At 44.0% G+C, this 25,299-nt stretch overlaps 1 protein-coding gene across 8 annotated transcripts in view; it reads left to right on the top strand.

Annotated features, from left to right (window-relative positions):
- rbms3 (RNA binding motif, single stranded interacting protein) overlaps positions 1–25,299 on the top strand; it is a 273,477-nt gene that overhangs the window by 141,246 nt on the left and 106,932 nt on the right. For all 8 annotated transcript variants that reach the window (XM_070985477.1, XM_070985478.1, XM_070985479.1 and 5 more), the window contains one exon: positions 13,141–13,232. In XM_070985477.1, coding sequence (XP_070841578.1) covers positions 13,141–13,232 — 92 coding nt within the window. The remainder of the gene's footprint in view (positions 1–13,140; positions 13,233–25,299) is intronic.

Below are 25,299 nucleotides of genomic sequence, written 5' to 3'. Positions count from 1 at the left end.
TCGTCTGACCCCCTGACCCTGACACTTGTTTAAATGTCAGAGCGGCAGCCTATTGCCACGTGCCACCATCACACAGCGAGCATCCCTCTCCTCCGTCTCCTCTCCTGCTCCACCTCCTCTCCTCCCCGTTGTGTTATTTGTGTTTAGTTCAGCTCAGTGAGCACACTGCCAAAACAACGTGCGAAAAATGGGATAGGGAGGAGGTCAGGACCAGGCATCTCTGTGAGACGGAGCCAGAGATCGACCATCGGCTGGGGAAAAACAAGAGGGTAACATGTCTTGAACTCACTGAGTAACTTTTATTCTGCTTTTACATTTTCCCTCCCCTTCATTTTATTAATTCAAAAACGTTTGGTTTAGTTCGACTTCACACATTGTAAAAGCCATTGTCAAACATTCTAATAGTATGGTGTAATTACACTCTGTTGGTTCAGCATATCCTTTATTATGAACATAATATTGTATATCTTACTGGCAGGATGTGATTTATTCTTAAAATTCACAAAACTTTAATACAAGTAGAGACTTTTTGTCGACGCTGCTCTGGTAAAAAAAAATGCAAAATAGCCCAGCAAAAAAAGTTGAAACTTTTAGTTAAGCTCTTCCAGACATCTACATCCATTTACATTAAGTGTTGTTTGACTATATTTAAACACGGAGCAGGCTGGACAGGGTCATCTGGACAAAAGCAGGATCTTTTTCAGAAATTATGGCGTTATTTCACAGGTTTACAAATTAGATACCTCAACAGCTTGTGTCCCTGAGCCTACAACCCAGATTAGTGTATAGCTCCTGTATGGATGCATATGCATACTTTGGTGTTCCTTTACATGCGTCTGCACTATGAACCTTTCGTTAGATATAGACTTTCATTATACTGTAAAATGTAAATGTCAAATGCTGAAGTGTTTTATGTGCTGGGTCAATAAAATGCCTAAAAAAAGAATGAAACCCAGTATGAGACAGATGATAGGAAGACGGATAGCCGATGATATGTGCGGTGGAATAGTGAGCGTGGGATTGGAGGCTGTCAGTAGTGGAAAAGCAGAGAAACAGCGATGACGCTTTCTGTACTTACAGGTCAGATGTTAGGGAAATGTGTATTTTACTGCTCATAGAAACATGCACAGGTAGGACGCCCACACGTTGTTTTCCAGCTGCCATACATCTATCTATACATTTCATCTGCAGCCCTCGGTAGACCAGTGTGTGCGAGTGCTGTAAAGCCCTGTTTGAAGTACCACCTCACAAAAACTACACTCTAAGACCATGTAATACACCTCTCCCACGCACTCAAACACAAAGGGCACACTCACACACACACACAAAGACTAATCGTACCCCCGCACGCACTCCCCATCCATCTGCCTGAGGTGCATTAGGCTCTTGCAGCAGCAGTGGCCATGCAGCAGATCTATCAATCCTCTTTCTAACTTCACAGCATGTGTGCCTGCCCGTCTGCCTGTTCTGGCTGCACTCCTCCACCACCGCACCACGCAGGCCTTTCAATGAGCCTCTCTATCTTCCCAGCGCTGACTCACTCCCTCGCTCTCTACCTTACTCTATGACACACACACACGTACAAGCTTCCAGGCACACACACACACACACACACACACATACACACTCTTGCAAGGGTACACAACAGAGGCATATAAACTGTGCATGCCGATAAATACACACACACACACACACACACACACACATGTTTTGGATGTAGACCAGTTCAGAGAGGAATGGGAACAGGAAGTTGTGAAAGGGCTTTGGGGCTGTCAAGCGCTGTGGGTAAGAGGAGGCATTCAGCTCTTCATCTCTCTCGCTCTCATGCTCCTCCGCACTCTCACACTGCTTCTCCTTCCCTCTTTGTCTCTGTTTTCCTCCCTCGCTCTCATACTCTATCTATATATCTGTCTCTGCACTTTCACATTTACTGTAGAAATACAGCAGAGATTTGGGGTTTGCATCACAGATGGAGTGGGGGATTGAGGATGGCAGACGGAGAGAGAAAAGGAAGAGGCTGCGAGAACCCAAACCCGCTCATTTGCCATCCATGCCCACAAGGGCCTCTTAAAAGGCAGCGGCGGCATTTGAAATAAAGCAGGGCTGACCGAATGGAGACATTTTATTTTTCCTGCCAGAGCCCGGAGGCAGAGGAAATGACCTCAGCCCTTTAAAGGACCTCCGTTTCCTCCTCAACCGCGGGGAGATAAGGCTGCGCCGAGATTCACCGGCCTGACTGGCGCTCTGCCGCGACGGACCACCGCACTGAATTGTGGGAGATAGATGAGATGAGAAGATAGTCTCTCGTGGCTGTGTGTGTTTGGCAGTTTGTTGTTGTTCATTTCTTTGCCCTGTAACTTGCCATCCATTTTGTGCGAGGATGCTAAAAACTCACAAGGGCATTACATAAACATCTTGAAAGAATTCCTGTCGCGTTTACTCTATTGTGTGGGTGACTTGATGGAAAACACTTCCTGTTTTGTCCCAACAAATATGAATCATGTTTGAAGTATCCAAACATTTGCTTGTAAAGATTAAAGCAGCATTTAGGTTTGACTGAATACCAATCTGAAAGAAAGATAATGAATTTATTGCAGAATGTCCTTGCATACTGTCCCTAAACTCTGAAATCCCTACCTATTGAATACTAAATCAATTTTGCCTCGCTCGGCTGCAGCCCTCGTATGGTGCAATTTAAAAGGCTGTCAGATGCTTGACCATTACAATCTGAAGCATCCCTTGCCCTACCACAGGATCAGCCTAATGGAGAAATATAGGCAATGTTACATTCTATAAAAACAGATTTATTGCTGCATCAGTGGCTGAGTGGAGTATTGCATGACTCTGAGCATAAGGTCTATTGATAAATGAGGTGACGCTTCCCAAAAAGGCCTGTTTCTCATTGTCATGTGCATGTGTATCTGTGTGTTTGGGGTAGGGTGGGGAGGAGGGTGGTGGGGGAGAAAAGGCAGAGAGTGCTTTTTGCATCCGTTATTGGTTTCTCATTAGAGGGCTGAGATATAAACATTTGTCTATGTTGTACATGGTGCCGGCGCAATTAAGGATTCTCTTTGCCGCCCCCTCTGCCCTTTGAAAGTGAATTATGTGCAGATGAGAATCTCGACTGAAGTGTGGCCAACAGCGGACCTTTTCCAAATGCCTCTGTTCCCTCAAAGCCATTCCAGAAAGAGGAGAGATCGGCTGAAGGAGAGAGGGAGAGAAAGCATGTGCCGTTTCCTGCTTGCACTGCATATTAATGACTCTAATTAGCAATAGCTGAGGGATAATCACATTGATTTGGACAGATTCAGCATGCAGACCCTCGTTGGATAACACCCACAGCCTTTGTTAGCACCCCACAATCACGTACACACAAACACACACGCACACAAAAATCCCTTTTCTTTCCTTTATCCCCAACCTCCCCTCCCTCCCTCCCCCCTCAGTCTCCATTCCAGCTCCAAGTTGGCTGTTCACGGCGTAAGCATCTGATTGGCCAAGTTTGTCATAAACAGAAGCAGCCGGGCCATCAGCGCTGACTGCATTCCTTGAGCTCTGACCTTTTGTACCCCCTCCACTTCCTGTCCTGTTTTTGCATGCAGTGTGGTTGACATCTGTATATGTGTGTATTTTTAATGATTGCGTGTGTGCGGTGGAGGTCGTCTCGAGGTGAAATCGAGGAGCCAGAGAATCCCAGGTCAAAATAGACTTAAGTTTCCCAAGAGCATTTTTGCAACAAGATCCACTGCAAATTTGGGGAGTTTGCTCGTTGTTAGAGTCTCATTGTTGACTGCCTGTCGTCTGGGTCCAAACAAGAACAAGAAAAAATGTAGTAAATTTCAAGTACAGGCAGACTCTTGGGAATCTCTGTTGCAGATTTTTGTCACCAACGCTGCTTTCTTTTCTAGTCATTGGCTCAATCCGTTTTACGACACGTCCCAGAGGTCTCCTCGTTGTCTTGTTTGTTGACAAATGCCTCAGAGGGCACTGGTGGAAGGTGAGGGGGCGTACCCACAGTCATCTCTTATCCTGGACCTAACCCGTGGATGGCAGGGAAACCACAGTGCAAGAAATGGCCTTCCACTGGCCTGCCAAGGCCCTGGCCCCTTGCGCATCCCCTGACAAATGATCATTCCCTTGATTAGTTAAGGAAGGCATAAATCATAGCTGCAATGAAGAGGAAGGCTCGCTGGGGGCGGCCAGGCCGTTCCTCATGATTGACTAACAGATGCAAGACAAAGGAAATGGGCTGTGTAGTTGTTCAAAGGAATGGGACACTTTGTCTTTGTCCAGATTTTAATGTTTGTCTCTACCTGGAGATTTTGTCCGCTTGTTCTTCATTGATCCAGCCTCAGTTCAAATATTTAGCCTAGTCCCTCTGGCGGTGCTTTCAGGCCTAGTACCTGACGTGATGACATTGCTTATTACAGACTCAAATGGGGACAATATGGTTACGCATAAGACGGTACCAAGCATGAATGCTGAAGTTAGAAATCTGCAGGTATGATTGATATGATGGGTGAGCTGGTATTTAAAGACACTCTGTTGGTGAAGTGAAAGAGAGTGTGAAAGGACTGCACCTGCTCTTTGTGTACAGATGTGCTCGTACAGCTTGTGGCATTTTCGCATCGACGCATACCATAATGAGCCGCTATTCAAGGCTGTTTGACATTCGAACCTGCGTGTATGTGTGTGTGTGTGCGTGCACATGTTGCTGTGGACATACAGTTTGTTAACACGCGTGGTCATGTGTGTTCTGCCACATGTGTGTATGCTGGCATTTACAAGATTGTGTTTGCCTGTAAGTGGTAGTGCTTAGCCCTGTAAGTGCATGTGTCTGTATGCACATGCGAGTCCGTGTGTGTGTGTGTGTTCTCTGAGATATCCGTGTGGGGGTTTTGTACAGCCACTCAGTTTTTTTTGCCACAGGTCTCATTTTAACAACCTCTTGACAAGTAATTAACACCCTTCAGGTCTCAAACCTTTCTCGAGTGCTCTTCACATGTTGCACCAAACACAGTGGCGTTTCGCTATTAAGCTAGCAAGCTGATGGAGCTATCAGAGACCTGAGCAGTGATGCAGTTCTCACATGTGAATGAAGACTGTCTGCACAGCTTAGGAGACTATTCTTTGCTTCTTTTACAAAATTATCTGCCATTTTAACTCAGTAAAAGGCAGCAGCGAGAAGATATTTTTGAGAAGTGTCAATACTTTATTTTTCAGTGTGAAGTCTATAAAGGTGTTCATGTATTTTCAGACAGCTCAGAGCTAATGCTTGAAGCTAGATCTTCTGAAACCAGACTCAATTAATACCGCTTTTTAGCACCATGGTATGGATTGCGACATAACTGCAGGCCCCTCTTTTAACAAACACATCTTTTAAATAGTGTCTCAGCTGTCGTGCTGAATATAGAGCTGAAAATGTAGTGGAAGCCATATGGTGCCGTGCTATAGCTAATGAGTGTGAATGCATATGAATTAATTAAGGGACAAAAAAAGAGAGTAGAAATGGAAGAAAAATGATGAAGAGTAAAGTGAAGAAAGGAATGCTGAGGCAGAGAAGAAATCATCACTGTGAACCCATATGTTAAGATCCTTTCATATTTGACCTGTAAAATGGTAATCTGATATAGTATTCCACATTTCATTCCCGCTTGATGTTGTCAGTGTTGCCAAAAATACCCTCATGATGTCGATTTCCACAGGGTGATTTGGCAGTCACAACAGAATTAGTTTTCTGAAGAACTATAGAAAAAAGAGAAACGCGTTGCTACAGGAGCATCAGGGTTACATGAATGTTAAGCAGTTTCATGCCAAACATCCATCCCATCTTTTTGCAGCTATATGCATCGATTCTGTCGGTGCATCGCTGTTGCAGAACTATATAATATATATGTAATTTAATATTTGCACAGATATTGCGTGAGGAATTCGCCTTTTCACCCTCCTGTTCAGTTTGTCTTCAGCACAATGAGCTGCCAGTGGCCCCATTGGCCCTGAGCCCTGGCACTTTGCCCTCTGCAGATCCCGACTGCAGCTCTCTGACAAGGACATTCCTACACCTGTGAGAGAAGATGACAAGAAATACAATACAGCCAATAGGCTGGCTGCTTCAGCCCGAGACGAATGCCTTAGCTATAAATCCATGTTGCAGGGTTGATAAGTTAATTGCCTGTACCGCTATCTCCTCGCCAGTGTCTAATATAGAAGAGCTCTCTGTGAGAGTTATTTTACAGCAAATGGGTATTGTCTCCGAGCGCAAGGCAGGGAGCATGGTGACACTGGACAAGTAAATGAGGGATCTTTATTTTGAGTAGTTCCAAGTGCTGCGGTCTGTGGGTGCATGAGAGTGATTTTAAACAACGTTTCGCATGGTTTTGTGCTTGCATTTTTTTTGCAAATTTTGCCTCATCTCCCTGGTGTGTCTTCAGGTTCATGCGTGCAGAAATACTGTGTGGATTTGGAGCCGTTGGAGCCCTGTGCTCACATGGAATCACGGTTGTTTATTTTGTAGGACATCAGATGTAGATGAGGCTGTAGTGTTATTGGGGAAGCGCAGCCTTATGACTTGTCACTTCTCTGTGGTGTTAATGCTCTGATGACAGTAATGTGGTCAGAAGACTCTCAGCCAAAGCTAACATTTTAATACACGGCCTTAAAAGATGAAATGCTTCGCAGATGTTTCTCCGTTGCATCCTTTTGACTGAAAGATAGATTTATGATCCTCCCGTTTACTCACGTACCCACACATGCACACACACAAACAAGAAAGTTGGCGGTCACACACAAGCATTTGTACACACCCATTCAACACATTCACGCACACACCACATGGTTTAGCGGAGGGGAGCCGCAAAATTTATCATCAGTCAGCCGCTGGTGGTGCAGGATAAATGGAGAAGGACAGAGGAATGCAGTCCCAATGAGGATGCTCTCCTCTGGGTTTGGACTGTGACCAAGGCGGTCTTGACTTGGCCGCAGTTAGTCATGGATGCCGTGTTGCTATTTAAAACCCCCATGCTCTCCCTCAGTGTTTGCACAGCTCACCACAGCCTTCCAAAACCACCACCCACCCTCCCTGCAGGGCAGAAGTTTTGGTCAAACCCCCAAATGGACCAGACATTTTAAATGTAGAAGCAAGGCAGCTGCGTTTTGTTCACGTATGTACTGTGGGGGGGGGGGGGGGGGGGTTTCTGAATTGTTTCTTTCATTTAATTTTCTGTAATGTCACAGAAACAAAACTGTCATTTGTGTAGTTGTGTAGCTGTGTCTCTGTAACTAACAATTATTTATGTTATCAATTCCTTTATTGTTTTTATAGAAATAATCACTTATTCAGTAAGTCTAATACATTTCAGAACAGTCCAAAGATATTCACTTTCCCTGTTTTATGCTGTATTCACATGGGTTTAGGCAGACGGTAGATGGCAGATGGTAAACACCTTCTGGACAGCACGGGAGAAACAACCAACCACATGACAAACATGTTTCTATGGTTATGTGTGGTTTAATGGTATAAAACATAAAATAAAATAACAAATCATAAAATAATTTAATGCCAATTATTTTGTACACACATATTGCATATCTGCAGTTTGAAGGCGGAGGGAGGTCGAAACGATGGACATGCTGTAGGATGGAGCTTGATGTGGTGCTATGGCAGCACCATGAATCATAAGAATCATATTACAGGCATTGTTATGCATATTTGTCCATGGAGTGGTCCATCTATCTCCTCCATTAACCATAATTACTTTTATACATGCAAAGTACGAATTATTAACATACGTGTAACCGCAGTGATTAATCAACCATGTGCAACAGCAGCTTCAGAACTCTTCTTGATGACTCACAAGGACGTAAACAATTACGCTGTTTGCCCCGTACACCATTGTAATGCTCCGTGACTTGTCGTTGATTCATTATTCATACTTACGGCATTATTGTTCCATTGTATGCAGTGCAAAATGGGATCATTAAAGCTGAATATGAGAATGTGAAAAATGGAAATATTGGGGAAAATGGTGGTGGATATAGTGGGTAGGGAACCCCAAACAATCCCGACTATTAGCAGATAAAGAATGGTAATTTCCCCAGAAGTAATTAGGATTAGCATAATTTGACGGTGCATGAATGATGCATGCATGATTGATACGTCGATACACGCATTGTAATGAGTCCCTTATCTCTGCTCTCCACTGAAGACATTTGTATGGAGTGTAGCCCGAGGTGCCATCTACTATAGTTCTAGACCTCCGCAGGGGGACTATGCTTGGGAGAACCGTGCCTCGTACACACATTCGTACAAGCAGTGGTAGCATAGCACCATCCTGTAGTAACTGATAGAAGATGTTCCTTTTATCTTGACGGACTCCCTGTTAGAGCAACACCAGGAAATATGATGTGGCAGCTCATGTTCTCTTTACTCCACTCAGAGACAGTCTGTGTTTCTGTACATGCAGTATGTATGTGTGCCTGTGTCATCCTGCCGGTGAGCTTGTGTATATATGTGTGTGCTTGAGCAATCCGTCTGTATGCAACAGCGCAGCGTGTCAGCCACCATGCATGTGGTCAGTCACTTTGAGCAGCTTTTAAGTGACAGTTATCGATTGGATGTTGGTGTTGTTGCAGAGGCTTCAAAGCAACGCCCTGCCCTCTGCATCCTGCTTGTGAAAGTTACTCTGGAGTACCTGCATCGAATGCAGCAGCAGCACAGCCTGTCCTCGACTTCAGAGACACATTCTTCAAGCAATGCCTGCGTGCATCTGTGTGTAGGTGTGAGTTGTTTAAGTGTGTGAGACGTGATGTCTTAAATTGAGTGTTTCTTGACCCTTCTACTTCTTCGCAACTTAATCCTCTTTTTCTTCTCCTCAGTGACTAACATACCTTTATAGACACTGCACCTGGTAATTCCATACACACTGTTTAAAGTACACAAACGCATTCTTGAAGGGCCAGTTCACTGAAATTCTGAAAACAAATTTTCACACCACAATATTTAATGTTTGACCTCATCATCTTGTGAATTTGTTGCCAGTCGGGACAAGACAAGAAAATTTGAGACAGATATTGTGGAATGCTCCAAAAACACCTGTTTGAAACATTCCACAGGTAAACAGGTTCATTGGTAACAGGTGATAGTATCATGATTGGGTATGAAAGGGTCATCCTGGAAAGGCTCAGTCGTTCACAAGCGAGGACGGAGCGAGGTTCACCACTTTGTGAACACATGATTGTATAAAGGATATTACTGCATGGGCTCAGAAACAGTTACTTTAGCTGTTGTCAGTAAACACAGTTTGTTTGCAGATGATTGCATTCTTTTTATTGACATTTTACACGGCATCCCAACCTTTTTTATAGTTGTGGTTGGATTATTTGACCATGTAATAATATATCTGTCTGTACTGTAATATTTCTGCATCAATCCCAATGCAATGAGTTTCGTTTGTAGTGCAGTACAGTACAGTTATATGTACTTTTTTCATCAAAATTGTAATTACTAAAAAGGATTCATTAAAGTTTTATTTATTTTTCTGCACTGACAGTTGAATCAGTCCAAAGGTTAGCAAGCTAGCCCAACTAGCGTCCAATTTCCAGTTGCTGGATCCTCCCAAATATTGAATGTTGAAGGGATGTACATCCTTAATCGGTGCATAAACGCTAACATGACTAACGCTGTGTAGGTTTGTTTATAAAGAAGGAAAAGGCATGTTGGTAGGTGTATGGGCTTGAGTCAGCAGTGCACCAAGACGTCTCCTAAATCTAAATATATTTAAATATAGTGTATAAACCTTTAAAGGCTTTACTCTTTAAACAGTGAGGATGAGCCAGAATGACTCACTCAATTTCAGGGGTCTAATATTGAAAGTACTGAAGCTCGCACAATCATACATAAGACAAAGACCGACTTTTCCATAAACTCATCAACTATGCTGCCTTATAAAAGCACAAATAGAGACTTGAGATGTCTCCACGTCTCTCAATTATTATTCTCTTTTCCAACAAAACAAGCCGTTAACAGTTTTACCCCATGGCTACAGATGAGACATTCCACATTACAGAATCATTATGCATATATCAGCTACAATAACTGCACAGTGGAAGAGCAAACTGGATCTATTACTGGAGGCAGCTAGCAGAATGTCAATTCAGGCTTCTTCAGAGCGCTCAGCTGACCCCAAATAACCCCCATCCTCACTCTGCCTTTTCTTTTGTACACACCCTTTCTCTCGCTGTCTTTCTCTCCGCCTTCCCCTCGCTTCTTCCTCCATTCAGAGCCGCCTGAATATAGGTCAGCATTCTCTAAATCCTCATCCTGCTGAAAGTTTGATAAGTGCACTCCAGGTAGTAGTGGGCTGAATATTATATTTGTAATTGGGGGTCCCAAGTAACCACCATTGGAGTACTCTGATTATAAAAGAGGAGCAGCCATTGCCCGGAGGGTCGCGGTAACATTTCATGTGGTTCTGTTAATGTGCTGTTAATATGTTCATAGATCTAAAGAGAAAACAGTATCTATTTTCACTGTGTTTAAAGAGTTAGGTCACTCAGTTTACAAAAAAAAAAACCTCAGGTGAATGGAATTTGTTTGTAGTGCTCACAGCATTGAAAGATTTCATTTAAAATATTCAACAGCAACATCTCTTACAAAAACGGCATCCTGGTTACTCCTCCGCAGGGTCATTCCTATGTTCCCCGTTCTACACACATGCTCTGCCAGGGTCCTGTGCTCCCAGGGTTAAGTTTGGGGTTTTGACCCAAACACAAGAGGAAGGTTAATGCTTGTTAACAGAATATTGAACTCGTATTGAACTGGAGAACATAGAACCCTGGGAATGTAGGACCTTGAGAACTTAGGACCGTGGGAACATTGATACGCTAACAGAGAAACAACATGTGACAAGTTAAAGGAAAAATGAGTGTAGACACATAATGAATGCATTACAGAATCAGTACAGAAACGATGGGACATGCTCGCCTTCGCTGTCACCAGACCTTACTGGAAACCTATGGGAGGATTTGAACCAGTCATCAGAAACATCAGACATTTACTGGGAAAAAAAAATATCTTCTGAGTATTCTCCATGAGGAGTTTTCAGTATTCAGATATGGTTAATTTGAACTGTGGAGATTATTCTCCACTAAAGGTGCCTGAGGAATGAGGGTCGAAAACTCTTAGATTCCAGATATATTTTGGATGAATGGTATTCATCCGTCTAGGAGACTGTGCCGTCTGGAGGCACATTGAAGCTGTTATGGTATTTTGTGTTCGCCCAACATCTTGCAAAGACGCTTAATGTCGGTAGTTTGTCACCCACCTGTAGTCCCATGAAAGCCGTTCACAGCGTGTTCTGTGGATTATCCACAACACCAGGGAGACTGAAAGTCAGTTTCACCACAACCAGAACTGAGTTCACCCTCATTGTATCTGGGAGGAGACAGAAATGTCAGACAGATACCCCAAACCCTGATTAAAGAGAATCCAAACCGGGCAAGAGGGAATGAATGGGTTTTTTTACCTTCTACATAAAAGATACTGATTAAATATTGATTAAATTAGCAAATTTATAGGTTTACTAATGTAACAAAATGGTTGGATTCACTGTCCCTTTGCTGCCTCTTTTGAAAAAGTAATCACCGCTCGGCTGGCTTTTAAAGAAAGGGCACAGTTTCTCTGACTGTCGCCTGTATTTGAATCTGGACTTTTCGCTCTGGCTATTCATATTTCCACAATTAAAGAGCCACCCCTCCCAGCCCCACTCTAACAGCTGGCCATTAATCAGTCCTCGCACTCGATTTCTCTTCCGCCACAGGTTATGATTTTCACATTACTCCACGCTCTTTCACCGCCATCCGACAGGAAAATGACCCCAACCTCCTCCACACATAGACACACACCTCAAATGAAAGTGAGACGTTTGCCGCCGCTATGGAGCAAACTGCACACGGGCGACTTGTGGTGAGAAAGTAAAGGTGTTTGTGTGTGCGCTCATATGCGTGTTAGCATATGATCGTTTGTCACATGATGGGGTAACTACGGCGGCGAGTCTCCCCCCTCCTCATACCCATTACCCCTTTCTAATTACACTTTCCCTATGAAACACTGGATCAGAGGGCACCATTGACTGCTTTTAATCTGCCACCAAATTTTAATTAACACAGACGTGACCCCCGTCTCCGATACATCCCTGAGAACGTCGGGATCACAATAACTCATAAATCACAGCCGCAGATTTCATTCCCTCCGCTTTCCTCCGGTTATGAATTTCCAGATGGGGGCTGGTGGCTGTTAATGTCAGGAAAAATATGACAGAGATGGAGAGAGAGCGTGTTCGAGACAGAGAGGGACAGAGGAAGACGACAAAGGTGGACAGAAAGGCTGCATTTGAGAGAATTGAGAGAGACAGAGTTGAGGGAAGAGACAGAGAAATGGCAGCATCTCTGGTATGCTGTCAACCTTTGAGAGATTTGTTACCGGAGAGAGGATTATGGAGGCTGTGAAATGGGGTTTTGTTAATATGCCGGGTGTTGAGGAACACGAGGCGGGCCAGCCAACTCTGCAGAAATCAAAAGGCAGGACAAGTGAAACCTGAAAATGACTCCATGATGTCCTGAAGAATTAATTGTCTCTCCGTGTCTGTGAGTGTGCACGTGTATTATTGCTTTAATCATGGATTTTTCATAAATTACAATCAGATGTCATTAAACGACGAACTACAGATTAACATTTCTCAACAAAACTGCACCGGCGTGTGTGTCTTTGTTTTGTGTGTGTTTGCGCAAAAAGTTTGTGTATCTGTGTTTGCGTATGCGTACGTCTGTCAGTGTACGTGTGTGTGTGGAGGTGGGCAGGGTGCCGGGGGTTTGTTATTACTAAATCGCTCATCCATGCTACTAATTAAGATGCATAGCATCCCCCTATGAACGTCAGTGTCGCTAATTATCAAACAATGTAGTGCTCACCAGATATGAGAACTGGCAGCCTCTGTAGTCATGTTACCAACCTATTACTGCTACAATTACCAAGTGGCTGTCAGTCTCCTTGTTAGTCATCTGCCTTCATTTTTTCTTTACTAATGCCTGTCTTTTTTTCTTTTTACTCCCCCCCCCCCCCCCCCCCTTCTCTTCTTTCTCCAGGCTATGGCTTTGTGGATTTTGACAGCCCAGCTGCAGCACAGAAGGCCGTGTCGTCTCTCAAAGCCACTGGGGTGCAGGCCCAAATGGCCAAGGTAAGGAGTGTTTGAAAAGAACTTAGAGTCGCCACCTCCTCTTGCATTATCATTAGCACTTTGTTGCGCATTCAGCTCCATCCAGGGATTTAATATCGTGCACTTAACACACTTAATAGATGTTGATGGATCTGAAAGCTCCCACATACAAACTGGTTTTGTCCATAAACACAGTTTTATGGAAAGTAATTTTCCACAGTGCTTTGCTGTTTAATGACAAACTTCTTCCCTCTAATACAAGACGACTCTTAATGTGGGCTTGTAACTACATTTGCGTATGGTTATATGAAAAGTCAGGAGGCGACTGTGGTGCGTGTACGTCTGTTTTATCTTACTGACACTCTGTGACAGGGCAAAGCTGTAGTTTTATACAATCCAGTGTCAAGACATTGCTTGTACATGTGCGGGTGCCTTGATTCCAGCGCTTATGTGGACTTAGTTATGTGTGACAGTGTGTGTGTGCGTCGCATTATTCCACGGCAAACTAACTTGGTTGCCAGCATGTAAGCTGGCCCTGCAGTAATTGAAGTTTGACCAGCCGCTTGTCCTATGTTGTGCAGTATTATTAGCCTGCTAAAGTGGAAGCAGATGAGACAGGCTGTTTCAGCAGTACAAAGAGGGCCCCTGTGAGTTGCACAATGAAGCCAGGTTGACAGACATAGAAACACATGGAGAGGTATGGCTCAGAGAAATAAAACACACCAGCAGGGTATGTACTGTACAGTTTTAGCAGATTGTCAACTGGCTTGTTAGCTAAAAAAGTGATATTGCTTAGTGTGTCAGCCCTTCAGTTCAGGCTCGCAGTGATCATGCAATTCTTAATTTTCCATATGTTTTATTTCTTTGCTGACTGTACAGAGAAACATCATAGGCTAAAGCACAGCAGGGCCCTCTCTCTGGCCATCTATGATGGACGAACCCGCATGGCTGAAACGGGCTATATTTGTAGCAGCCGAAAGATATGCTGGTGTCAGAATATCTAAATAGGTGAACAAAATGTCAGTAGCATTAAAGCAATGAATATGGTGATTACTGTGAGGGTACACTATGAGTAATTTTCTCAGAAGAGATGGTCCGCATTTGATCTGATCCAGAAATCCCCCCCTTGAAGCCAAAGAAACCCTGATGAGATGGAGAATGGCGATGGCGCCAGTGAAGATGACAGAATTGATGATAACGATGAAGGTGGCAATTATTTTGATCAAATGGGATGAGATCTGACAGGAGGAGATGATATTCCGTGCGGTGCTCAGGTGTGCCATTTCTCAAATGCACCATTTGGCCGTTTCCTCTCCCCACCAGTGTCCTTCTTCCAATATTTATAAGAGGGCAGGCTCTCAGAATACAGATAAGAAGCCGTGCTCTTTGCCCATCTCATTTTAAGACCACACTTTGCATTGCTCCCATTTTCTCAGTCAATATTTTCATGAGAGAGGTCTCGTGTCCCAAAACAAAAGAGCTGACCTTTTACAGAATGTTTGTTTGCATGTGTGTGTGTGTGTGTGTGTGTGTGTGTGTGTGTGTGTGTGGCCACATTCACAAAATCATTTTCTATTAGCATTTGTGTATAATAGTTTGTTTTTTGAATGTCCCCTTGTTCTGTTCACACAAAAGGAAAGGCCAGCATTCTGTGCTTCAGCTCTGTGCTTTTATCACACTTGTGAGAGATATTAAGGAGTAGTTTGCTTTTACAGACTCCCTCTGCATCTCTCTAATGTCTCTTTACCAGGTATCACTCCCCTCACTCTATCAGCTCCTCCACCTCACCTCCTCTTAGTTCTCCCTAACCCCCTTCTCTTTTGCTTAGTGCTGTTTTCTCTCGGCACCTTTTTTTTTTTCTCTGTACACACACACACACACACACACACGCTCACACATTCATAAACACATTTGTATTCACATCCACCATGTGTTCTCCTGCCAAACATCCAATGAGTGCAATTTATTCCCATCAATAATTAACAGCAGGCTGTCTTTGTGTCTGCCTACCTGCCAAGGTGTCTCTGACACCCTCCGCTCCGTCATGGCGGAGCAGCGTTCCCCCGACGAGGCCGGATGAAAAACCCAGGTGCGCATTGAAGAAGGTGTAAATCACAAAGACGATTGGTAACGCCACGGACGACTTCCACAATAAGAGCATTCAGCCTCATTCTCTCGCTCCTTCTGCTCCATTTTGTCACATATATCTCTCCACAACAAAGTAATAAACAGATAGCAAGTCAGAGCCAGAGGCTTTGAGCTCATTAAATAAAACCGTCACAGTAATCAAGTTGTGCCTTTTTTCCTGCCTTGAAACGCCATTAAAACGCTTTTATTAAGGTGCCGTATTTTAAACACAGCTGCAAAGGAGGCAAGAAGAGAAAAACAGTGGGAAAAAGGAAGCGTCACTTGATTTCCTCTTCTTCCTCCAGTGTAACAGCCTGCTGTCTCTCTCCTCTTACTCCCCTTGGAATTTGAAATACCAAGGCAGCAGAGATGAAACATTGCCTTCCTTTTGTCTTGCCCTCCCCTGGGGATGGTGACAGCAAGAGGGAGGAGAGGAGCCATAATTAAGACACCTAAAGGACACTTCCCCCCTGCGCCTCCCTTCCTGTCACTCACCTCTACACAAGCCACAGATAAGAGCACTTAGCATAGGTGTGGAGTATGTGTGTGTATTTCGGCGTACGTCTGTGTGAGCGCAAGTTGGTGTGTGAGCTCGGCAGTGTGTATGTGTGTGTGCCTGTGCTCGTGCATTCATGGGTATGTGTGTGCTTGTATTATTTTTGTGTACATTCACACGACTAATACACATTTGTTGTGTGTATTTTCATATTCCTGCTTGTCTTAATATGTGCAAAGCCAGAAATCTGAAAATGTGTTTGTATTTAGCATTCGAGCATATTAATGTACATCTGTGTTAGTGCATCTGTATGTGTATCTTGGCATTGTTTTATCATCTTGAGGATTTTGTTTCCATATATTCCTGTTTCGCAATTCTACATTAAAACAATTGTTTGACGTTTTAGGAGATATGCTTATTTACTGTCTTTCAAAGAGTTGATTGAGAAGGTTGATTCCACTCTAAATGCTAAATATGAAGCTAGAGCCAGAAGGTGATTAGCTAGCATAGCATAAAGTCTTGAAGTTTAGGGAAAATATCTAGCATGCCACTGTCTAAAGTTGACAAGTACCTTTACAAGACCTTTTTTTTTTCTTGGAAGACAGCCAGGCTAGCAGTTTCTCCAACTTCCTTGTCTTTGAGCTAAAATAAGCTAAGCTAAGCTAATTGCCTCTCAGCTTCATACTTCAAGCAAAGACGTGAGAGTGGTATCTAAATCTTGCGAGTGCACCTGTGTTATCACGGAAATGTTGAATCGTGCATTGATGAACAGTTGGATGTTGGATAGCGACAACAGTGTCACAGTGTTGCTGAACTCATCCATGCATCCATGCACTTGGTCAATCACAAGAGATTATGTCGATAATTACAAATAAACTGCATTTATATTGTGCTTTTCTAATCTACGTTAACCACTCAAACGCACCGCTAATCTGGGGTTCAGTTTCTTGCCCAAGGGCACCTCGACATGCGGACTGGAGGGGCCGGGGATCGAACCACCAACCTTCTGATTGGTGGACCACCCGCTCTACCTCCCTGTACAAGAGAACATGATGCAAATTATCGTGGAACAGATTATTTGTCCAACCTCGTGTGTGTGTTTCTGTGTGTCTGTGTGTGTGTGTGTGTCTGTGTGTGTGTGCGAGAGATACTGAGGACAGGCACGTATCTGCCTCTTCACACCGCGGACTCTATTCTCTATGTCACTTTGTTCAGGTAGCTTTCAGAGCTGAGAAAACTGACACGCTGAGCAGACAGAATGATAACAGGTAAACGGCACGTCTAGCTTCGCAGATGCAAACCTGTCAAGCAGCCGCTGGCCTCACTCTCCGCAGGCTGCCATTTTCCCCTTGAGCCAATCAGACTGAATTATGGGAAGGGCACCCTCGATTGTGGTGTCTGTGTCGGAGAGGTAATTCCGCCTGACAGCTGCTTGCTTTCAGACAACAGCCAGTCTTTATGGAAATCATCCCTCCCTATTCTCGCTGCAGTCGGCTTCTGCTGATAACAGCCCGAATGAAAACAAAGCTGTCCTATTCTGCTTTCTTTTTCTTTTTTTTTCCCCTCTCGTCTTTTTCCTCTCACTGTGGACAGCCTAGAATTAGCACAACAACTCTAACATCCTATGGAGTCTGACAATGTACATCCTGCTTTGAAGCTAGACATACTTACGGCCTATATAAACTTACAGCTGACATTTGCTCTCTTTGGATCTGACCAGAAATGCTACGATGGTCCTGTAGATGCATGTGGATTTGGGTTATTTTCATTTGTTTTATCCTTCAAAGGCAAGATCCCTCTCTAGTTTCTATTTTTGAATCCTGGCATGTCAGATATAGCTTTGCTTTCAGTGTGATATTGTTTTTAGTTAGAGAAAGAAATTAACAAATGTCACCCTGCCATTACTTCAAAACATTATTCAATGAACTTATTGTCGCCAAAGTGTCAAACAAAGCGACGTTATTGACTCTTGAGTCGGGTGAAGCCTGCGGTGCAGTGTGCCTCCATCACTACCCTCGCTCCAATAGCCAATATTTATAAGGTTCACCCAAGCTACAGGCAGACAGAAAGGCGCTGCGTGCCCTTCACTTCACATTACGGTGGAGAAATTATGCTAAAAGCATCATTAAAGTGCCTCCATGAAGTGAATCCCAAATGTTTATGATAACACAGTGCTCGTACCGGCCCATCAACCAGTAGTCACCAGCGGATGCTTCAGATGGTTTAACGGTGTGAAACGAACCGGAGTGTTCAGTCCTCTTGCTCTCTCTCTCTCTCTCTCTCATTTATTTTCACTCCCTTTCACTTGCTCTGTCTCTGCCGCCGTCTTTTCCTTTCGCTCTCCTGGGGAAGATTTCCTGTCAATATCACATTTATATTCATGTGAAAAGCACGAAGCCCCCTCTGGGTGGTCCACAGTCAGTCAGCAGTATTCTTATTATCCTTTAAAGGTGACTCCTCTGACGTCTTAGCATCCAGGACCCTACGGTTGGGCTCAACGCAGGGTGACCTCTCGGCGATAATCAAAGGGATGGCTGACAGTGCTCTTACAGTTGGTTGCTGACAGCAGCTAGCCTAGCGAAGACTGCTTTCCCTCAATCGCGGGTTAAATCTGGGGAGAATGTAGGCGGAGATACTTTGTGAATACGTGGGATAATTAGACAGACTTTGGGGATGCAGGTGCTCACTCAGCAGCATCACTCACCTATCCGTTCGATGTGCGCCACCTTGAATGTGATGCCATTTCCCCTCTGACATCCACCACAGTGTTTGTTCGCAAAGCGTATGGTGTCAGAAAACAGTGTGATGATCAGCACTTTCCCCCAGAAGCTGCCATCGACAAGGGCATCCTTATGATTACAGTGACTCACCAGCAGCTCCACATTTGAATTTAGCGTGTATGTATCCCAATGATGCGAGTAAGCGTAACATGTATGCTTCAGTTGTTCCTTTTCATGTATTGTATAGTTTTGTCCTTTAGCAAGCGCTTTAATATGCTCTGCCATGGGGACAGTATACCTTCCAGACACTGCATAGCATAAAGCTAATTGTGCTTTCCCTACACATAGTTCTCTCTCCCTGAATGTATAATGGTGCACGTAGGCACCATGTTGCTTCCCTATACTCTTGGCTTGTGAGTTTATCTTGACTTTCAATTGCTTAAGTTTAGTTTTTGATATTCTAAGCTTGCCAGTTTTAATGAGCTTGCTGCCTGACGCCACCTTTTTGCTTTGTCTGCCGAAAAGGAAGTTACATTAAGATGAATTAAGGAAAAAAGTTGATACCTCTGGAAATATCTGCAGTGCAGTGAGACAGGCTGACTCATAAAAAAAGACAGAATCACTTGCCAACGTGTCATTTCTTGCAGTGGTTAGCTGCAGCAGGGCTCAGCACACCGTCCCCTCCCTACTCCTCTTGCGGAAGTGATAGTTTTGAAGGGCAAAGCCAGTGAGAGTGAGACGGACCATCTGACGAGCACTGGCTCCTGAGCATCTCTGTTGGCTTCCACAGTCTCTGCCGTCTAATTACGCTTCAATCATCCACGGGAGCGCCGCGTGCGGTAAATTATTTTGCCGAGCAGCGCGGAGACGTGCCGAGCTGCGAGCGCCAGAGAGAGCGAGAAACAGAGACTAAGTAGAAATCAGTGAGAGCTGGAGTGAAAACAAGATGACGCAAAAGGAAAGGTAGGAAAGAGGGTGAGAAAAATGGAGGCAGAAAGTAAGAGACACCGGTGAAAGAGGAGAGGGCTGGAAGGCGCGAGTGAGAGGCCTGCCAGCCATAATGTCGCCTCAGACAGCCCGTACAGCAGGAGACAAGCCAGCACTAATGAACAAAGTTACAAACTTATCACTTATCAGACAGAGAGAGGGGAGTGAGAAAGAGAAAGATGGAGAGACGCAGGGGAGGAAAGGGATAACTGGCAGTAGACGGCATCAGAATAACTAATCCTGCTGTAGATGCAGAGTGGTACAGCTGCTGCTGTGTGAAAGTTTGCACCAATACTGAGGAATTATTCGGTATTATTGCAATTTCTTCTTTACAATTAGTCTGTCAGTAGGTTGTTTTTGCATGCTTTTTTTATTGGTTTCCATTCAAGCAGCAAAAAAGGGATCTAATTAAAGTACAGTTTGGAGCGGTTGCATTTATACACGAGTGAATTTCTCTATTCTGTTCTCAAAATGACCTTGTGTCTAAATTTGTAGGCCTGACAAAGAAAAGTGAAGGCCTGCATTCTCGGTATGTTCAATGCTGCCATGCTTGCTTTGAAGCAAACATAAATATGGCTTTTTCAGGGTTGGTAATGGCCACAGTGTGCAGTTATTAGAATCTCTTTGATGTGGCAACTGTGCCAACCTGCTCGCTGTCTCTGAGAATTGATCTGGCTCAATTAGCAGGCCCGCAGAGACGACGTTCAAAGGACCGGGCTTCCACACTCAACACTGACACACATAGACCAGGTGAAACGCTTTGCATTCAATTACTCAGCTGGCCCCCGAGAAGACAACCTGTGAATAGATGTGAATATTGGAAAATCAATGGTGCAGCTTCTGCGTTAAGGAAAGCTTTCACCAAGAGTGTTTGCTGTGTTTTTTAACAAGTATGAATTCATCTCCCGCTGCCGTAGGCTCACCGCTGTCTTCTGAGCATCTCAGCACAATCTAAGAATACTTCACTTTCCACTAAATGTGTTTGTGTGCTCCGCTTTTTATATCCTTTTCGTGTTAAACTACGTGTGCTCTGTACACAATGAGCCCCTTCCCTGATTCAGCTGAGCCATTTCAATTTGTCTTCATCAGTCATACCAATTAACTCAGGGATTAGATTCCTCAATGCCAGCCACCCCCAGTCCTCCCTGTATCCCCCCATCTATCCCTCCACCCATGCTTACTTACCTCTGCTACACAGTGGACACTTTAACAACCGTGCTGGGTTTCTCAGCATTCGGCTAAGGTGGCAGACTGATGACATACATAAAAAGAGAGTACTGAGCACTTTTCTTTCGTTGCATTTTATATGTGAGAAATACAATACAAGGCTACTTACCTGCTGTCCTCTGAAGAACTGTAATTTTGCTTTGAGAGGAACTCATGAAGTTCTGAAGTTTAAAAAGCTGCTTTTTCCACCTTAATGCATGCCCGGTGCATCTGTGAGTCACTGAAAAGCACCAGGTTTATAAATGCAAGACAGTGGCACACCCACTCTCTCACACAGAGAGAGCTTATCTAAAAAAAACACACAAAAAAAACAACAATAAATCATTAGATTATGAGTGAAGATACAGTACGTGATGTATCACAATGCATACTCGACACTGCATTTGCATTTATTGAGTGAGTGAATGCATGCATGAATGCCACATTTTGACTCCTCTCTGCAAGCGTTCACAGAAATGACAATCAATATACTTTTGCATAGTTTTGTATGATTTTCAGGGTGTTCTATAATCAGCCACAATGATCAACACTAGGGCCCTGTGCTTTTTTTTGCTTATTTATTTATGTATTAATTTCACTGACGTAAAAACAGGATGGAGGATTTGCAGGATCTGCAGTGCACTGGCCGATTTCTAGGCGGAGGTACACTGATTTGAGATGTAGAGTCTTGGTAGCAGAGTGCACACGCTGCAGAATCAGTTGGTACAGTGGCTGCATTCATTTAATCTAAAAGTACCCTAAAGGTAGCAAGCAGTAAAAATACATTTCTTTATAAATACCTGGAAATTTCACAATGCATGGCGTGTATGCAGTCTCCTCCCTGTAACATGTGTGCAGTGATCAATAAAAGTAAATCTTAAATCAAACTTTTTTTTAATCTGCGATGTCAAAGACTTGTGTTCTGCGTGTGACCTCTGCTACTAGGGATGTGAAAGTTCAAAACATCAAAAATGCTTTGAAACAAGCCCCGAAGAGGACAAAGCAAACTGGAAAACAACAATGACAAGTGAACAAAGATGGCAAACACTGTAAAATGCCTTCAGAGAATACTATACAATTCAGTGAGACAAGAAAGGGTTCTCATGTTTTATGAATTATTGGCTGTTTTGTTTTTAGGAACATGACACTGGGATGCTCTCTGTATCACAATATGCTTTAAATCAAGTGTCAGGGGTTCCTGCCATTGAGAATCCTTTGCATTTTTAGGAACAAGCTGCATATTTGCTGCACTCTAGGGCACTTTCTGATCATGTGAGGTTGCCACTAAGTGACTGCATTAAAACATAGTGCCTTAAATTCATCTTTAATTCAGCAGAAAATTTCATCTGATTAACGCGACCCTTCCACTGCGGCAGCATATGTCCTTATGCCAACTTAAAGCTACTACTTACATCCAGTTGCATGCTTGTGTGAGTTCACATTCCCATCGAGAGTCACTCTACATTGATCATAGTTAATGGTAGGTCTGGGTGCCGCAGCACAGTGAGATTAGAGCCTGTATCAGCGCTAGCGCTTAGAGAGTTTTGCCAGACGTAGCTGCACTTCAGTAGAGTTATGAAGCAGGGGGGGCTGCAGGCTCTTCATTCTGTGTTCCCATTTGAGTTTTTTCTTTAAAAAATATCCCAATATGACAGATCATAGAAACACAGGACTCTCTCTGATGATATACAGATCCTATAGTTTCATGTTATAATCGCCAGTAATTGTGCATGGGGACGCTCCATCGTCACAGGCGCCGTAGTTGCTGAATTCCTCCACACTTGACCCAGAATTTAAAAGTTAATTGATTCAAGCTGCAGATTGTGCTTTCAGTTTACTCAAGACCTGTCTCACAGCGTGGGTTAGCCGCACATGGAACAGAATTTTAAGCTCTCTGATTGGATGTTTCCTGGCAAAGTGCACCTTGGCGGTCGTAGTTAAGACCTACCAAAGTTTTTTATATACGCAGGCTCATACCTTTGACTTGTAATCAGAGAAACAGCTGTTTTCTAACATAGTTCTTAATCGAGCTTCATGCTGATCCTAACCTTAGATGAAGTGCATCTGTGGGTGGCATAACATCTTTGGGGAAAACTGAACTTTTGCTTCTGGAAGGGCAATATACTTTCGTTTGTATAGAAATATTTTCACAGGACATTGCAATTGCTTATCTCTGTACAGCTTACAGACATGTATATAATACATGTTTCCTAGCAATAAAGAATAGATTATAGATAGTACTGTAGATAGTCCCTCTTTTATTCACTTAATAGTCTCTTTTCGGATCAAATGCACACCATCGGACATGCCCGCTCCTTTTATTTTAGTCAGCTGTTCTCATATTATGCTACCTTTCCCTGTTGCGCCCGATCCCCCTCTTTAACGAATTCCACAGGCACGCCATGTTAAATTACCCTGACTGTTTCCATTTCCAATGGCTTCAATCATATGTGAGAGGTCTGCAGGAAGAGGGAGCGGCGAGTCCAGGCAGAGCAGAGCAAGGTAGATCAGGGCCGGGGCTCCGTCCTGCTGAGGGTTGATGAACCAGCTCTCTGACACCAACACAGTCCCTCATTCTGCCTAATGAGGAAGAGAGGAGCCGGAGCAACGGGTCCCTTTTCATCCTTTTCATCTCACTGACACTGCTCCCATGAGTCTCTATGTGTGAGTGTGTGGACAGGGCCGTGCTGGAGATAAAGACAGGAGGAGATTGAAAGTTCCACATCAAAATATCAAACGCTCTCGATCGTGCGAGATGTTCTTTTCGGTGTGATGTGTGTTTTTGGAGGTTTTCGTCCGACACGCATCTTTCTTTGCATGTCAGGGAGATAATGAGAAGGAAAAACGCTTCTCTGACCTTTATTTCTCTGCTGAGAAACAAAGGAGGGATCTCTGCTTCGTCTCAGAGGTCCAAACAGTCAATGTCAGCATAGTTTATCTAAGCTCAGAAGGGGCCTAGCCTTAAGACCTATTTCCCTGTGGGCTTGCACGCACACACTGTATGTACATGCACACTGCGACTGTTGCTTTGCAGGCGAGATGGGAAAGAAAGAGTGGAGCTTAAAAAGGGGTTGGCATGGAGGATCTTTTACCTGCACAGTTTTTTCCTCCAGAGTCCGGATGGAGTAAGAGACGGTCAGCAGTTCACAGGCAGAAATGGAGTGGAGGCAGGTAGATGTATGGCACACGGGTGTCTTCGCCTCCTCTGAGGTGATTTCAGATCATTGCCTCTCCTCCAAAGTGTTTTACATCAAAAACAAAACATCAGCACATTCCGGACACCCAGTCCACAGTTTCGAGCGGGCAAAGACGCTCACGCTAACAGTTTTTCAGTTTTTTACTTGGGTTGTCACCGTTGCGTCGCACAGCACGGTTTCAGCCGTTTCATCAGTCAGGACGTGTATTTGTGAACGTCGCCTTTAGAAAGAGTCTGTCACGCACATTTAGCTTTTCCCGCACATTTATTTATATCGACTCTTATCTAGAAGTCACTAAATTCTCTGCTGCCCTTTTTGTCTGCGCAGTGTCAATATTTTGTCTGCATGCGTTGTGATGTCTGCCGTGCGACTGCATGCTGGCTTGCTGTGTTTTCTCTCGCTCTTTCTCTCTCTCTTTCCGATGGCCCTCTTATCTCCATTTGTCTTTGTTATGTCTGTCGCTCTTTCTCATTCCTCCACTTCACCCTTAAAAGCTGTTATTCTGTCTCCTTCACTTACTGTATGTTTGATGTTTGGCCCCCTAGTGCTGGTTTGCTGTGCCGTGCTTGTGATACGGTGGCATTGTTTTCGGTGTTATCTCAGTATTCTTCATGCTGTTTTAGCGTTGCTGCTGTGTTGTGTGAGGGTTATCTTGCTGCCATCTGTGGTTTTATCTTTGCATTATCTTTTGGGTTGTCTCTGAGCTGTTGTCCCCGTGTTATCGTGTACCGCGATCAAGGTGGTGACCTTACTCCCTGGCAGCATCTTAAAATGCTCCCAGGGAAGTATTGGAGGCTCCTTTCAGCGTTTCCTGACTGACGTTGATAATTGTTTGATTTCATTTCACATTTCTTGGATGCTGCCTGCATGTCAAAATATTTGATTTTGCGTGTTTGTTTTACTTGCATGCTCTTTAGCCCGCGTGCATGCTTCGTAGCTTTCTCTTGGATGTGTACATTTTCATACGCGTCAAACACGTTTAGCTCTAAGGGATGTCTTTGTTTCTGCCAGCGACTGCGATTTGTCTGCTTCATTTGCGTATGCCTGTGTTTACATGGCTGCAAGTCTGTGTTGCTACATTTGGTTCAGAGCATGGTATGATTCATAGCAGATGGCTGCCTCCTTCCAGAGGACTATGACAGCCGAAGAAAGTTAAAACTGAGAGTGGTAGACAAGACAGAAAAGGGAGGGAAAAACCAGGGATGTGATTACCATCAAACCATCCGCTCAGTAGAGGGAGCATCCATCCGCATCCTTCTCTCTGCTCGGTATATGACATAGATACAAAATGTCTCCCAGGCTAATTTGCGGAGCAGTGCACACTCTTCACAGATTCATTTTGAAGTTAGCAGTCA

This window comes from Chaetodon trifascialis, chromosome 17 (genome assembly GCF_039877785.1).
Source record: "Chaetodon trifascialis isolate fChaTrf1 chromosome 17, fChaTrf1.hap1, whole genome shotgun sequence".
NCBI lineage: Eukaryota > Metazoa > Chordata > Actinopteri > Chaetodontiformes > Chaetodontidae > Chaetodon > Chaetodon trifascialis.
Note: the sequence above shows the minus strand (reverse complement) of the source record. Positions and strands in the feature narration are given on the sequence as shown.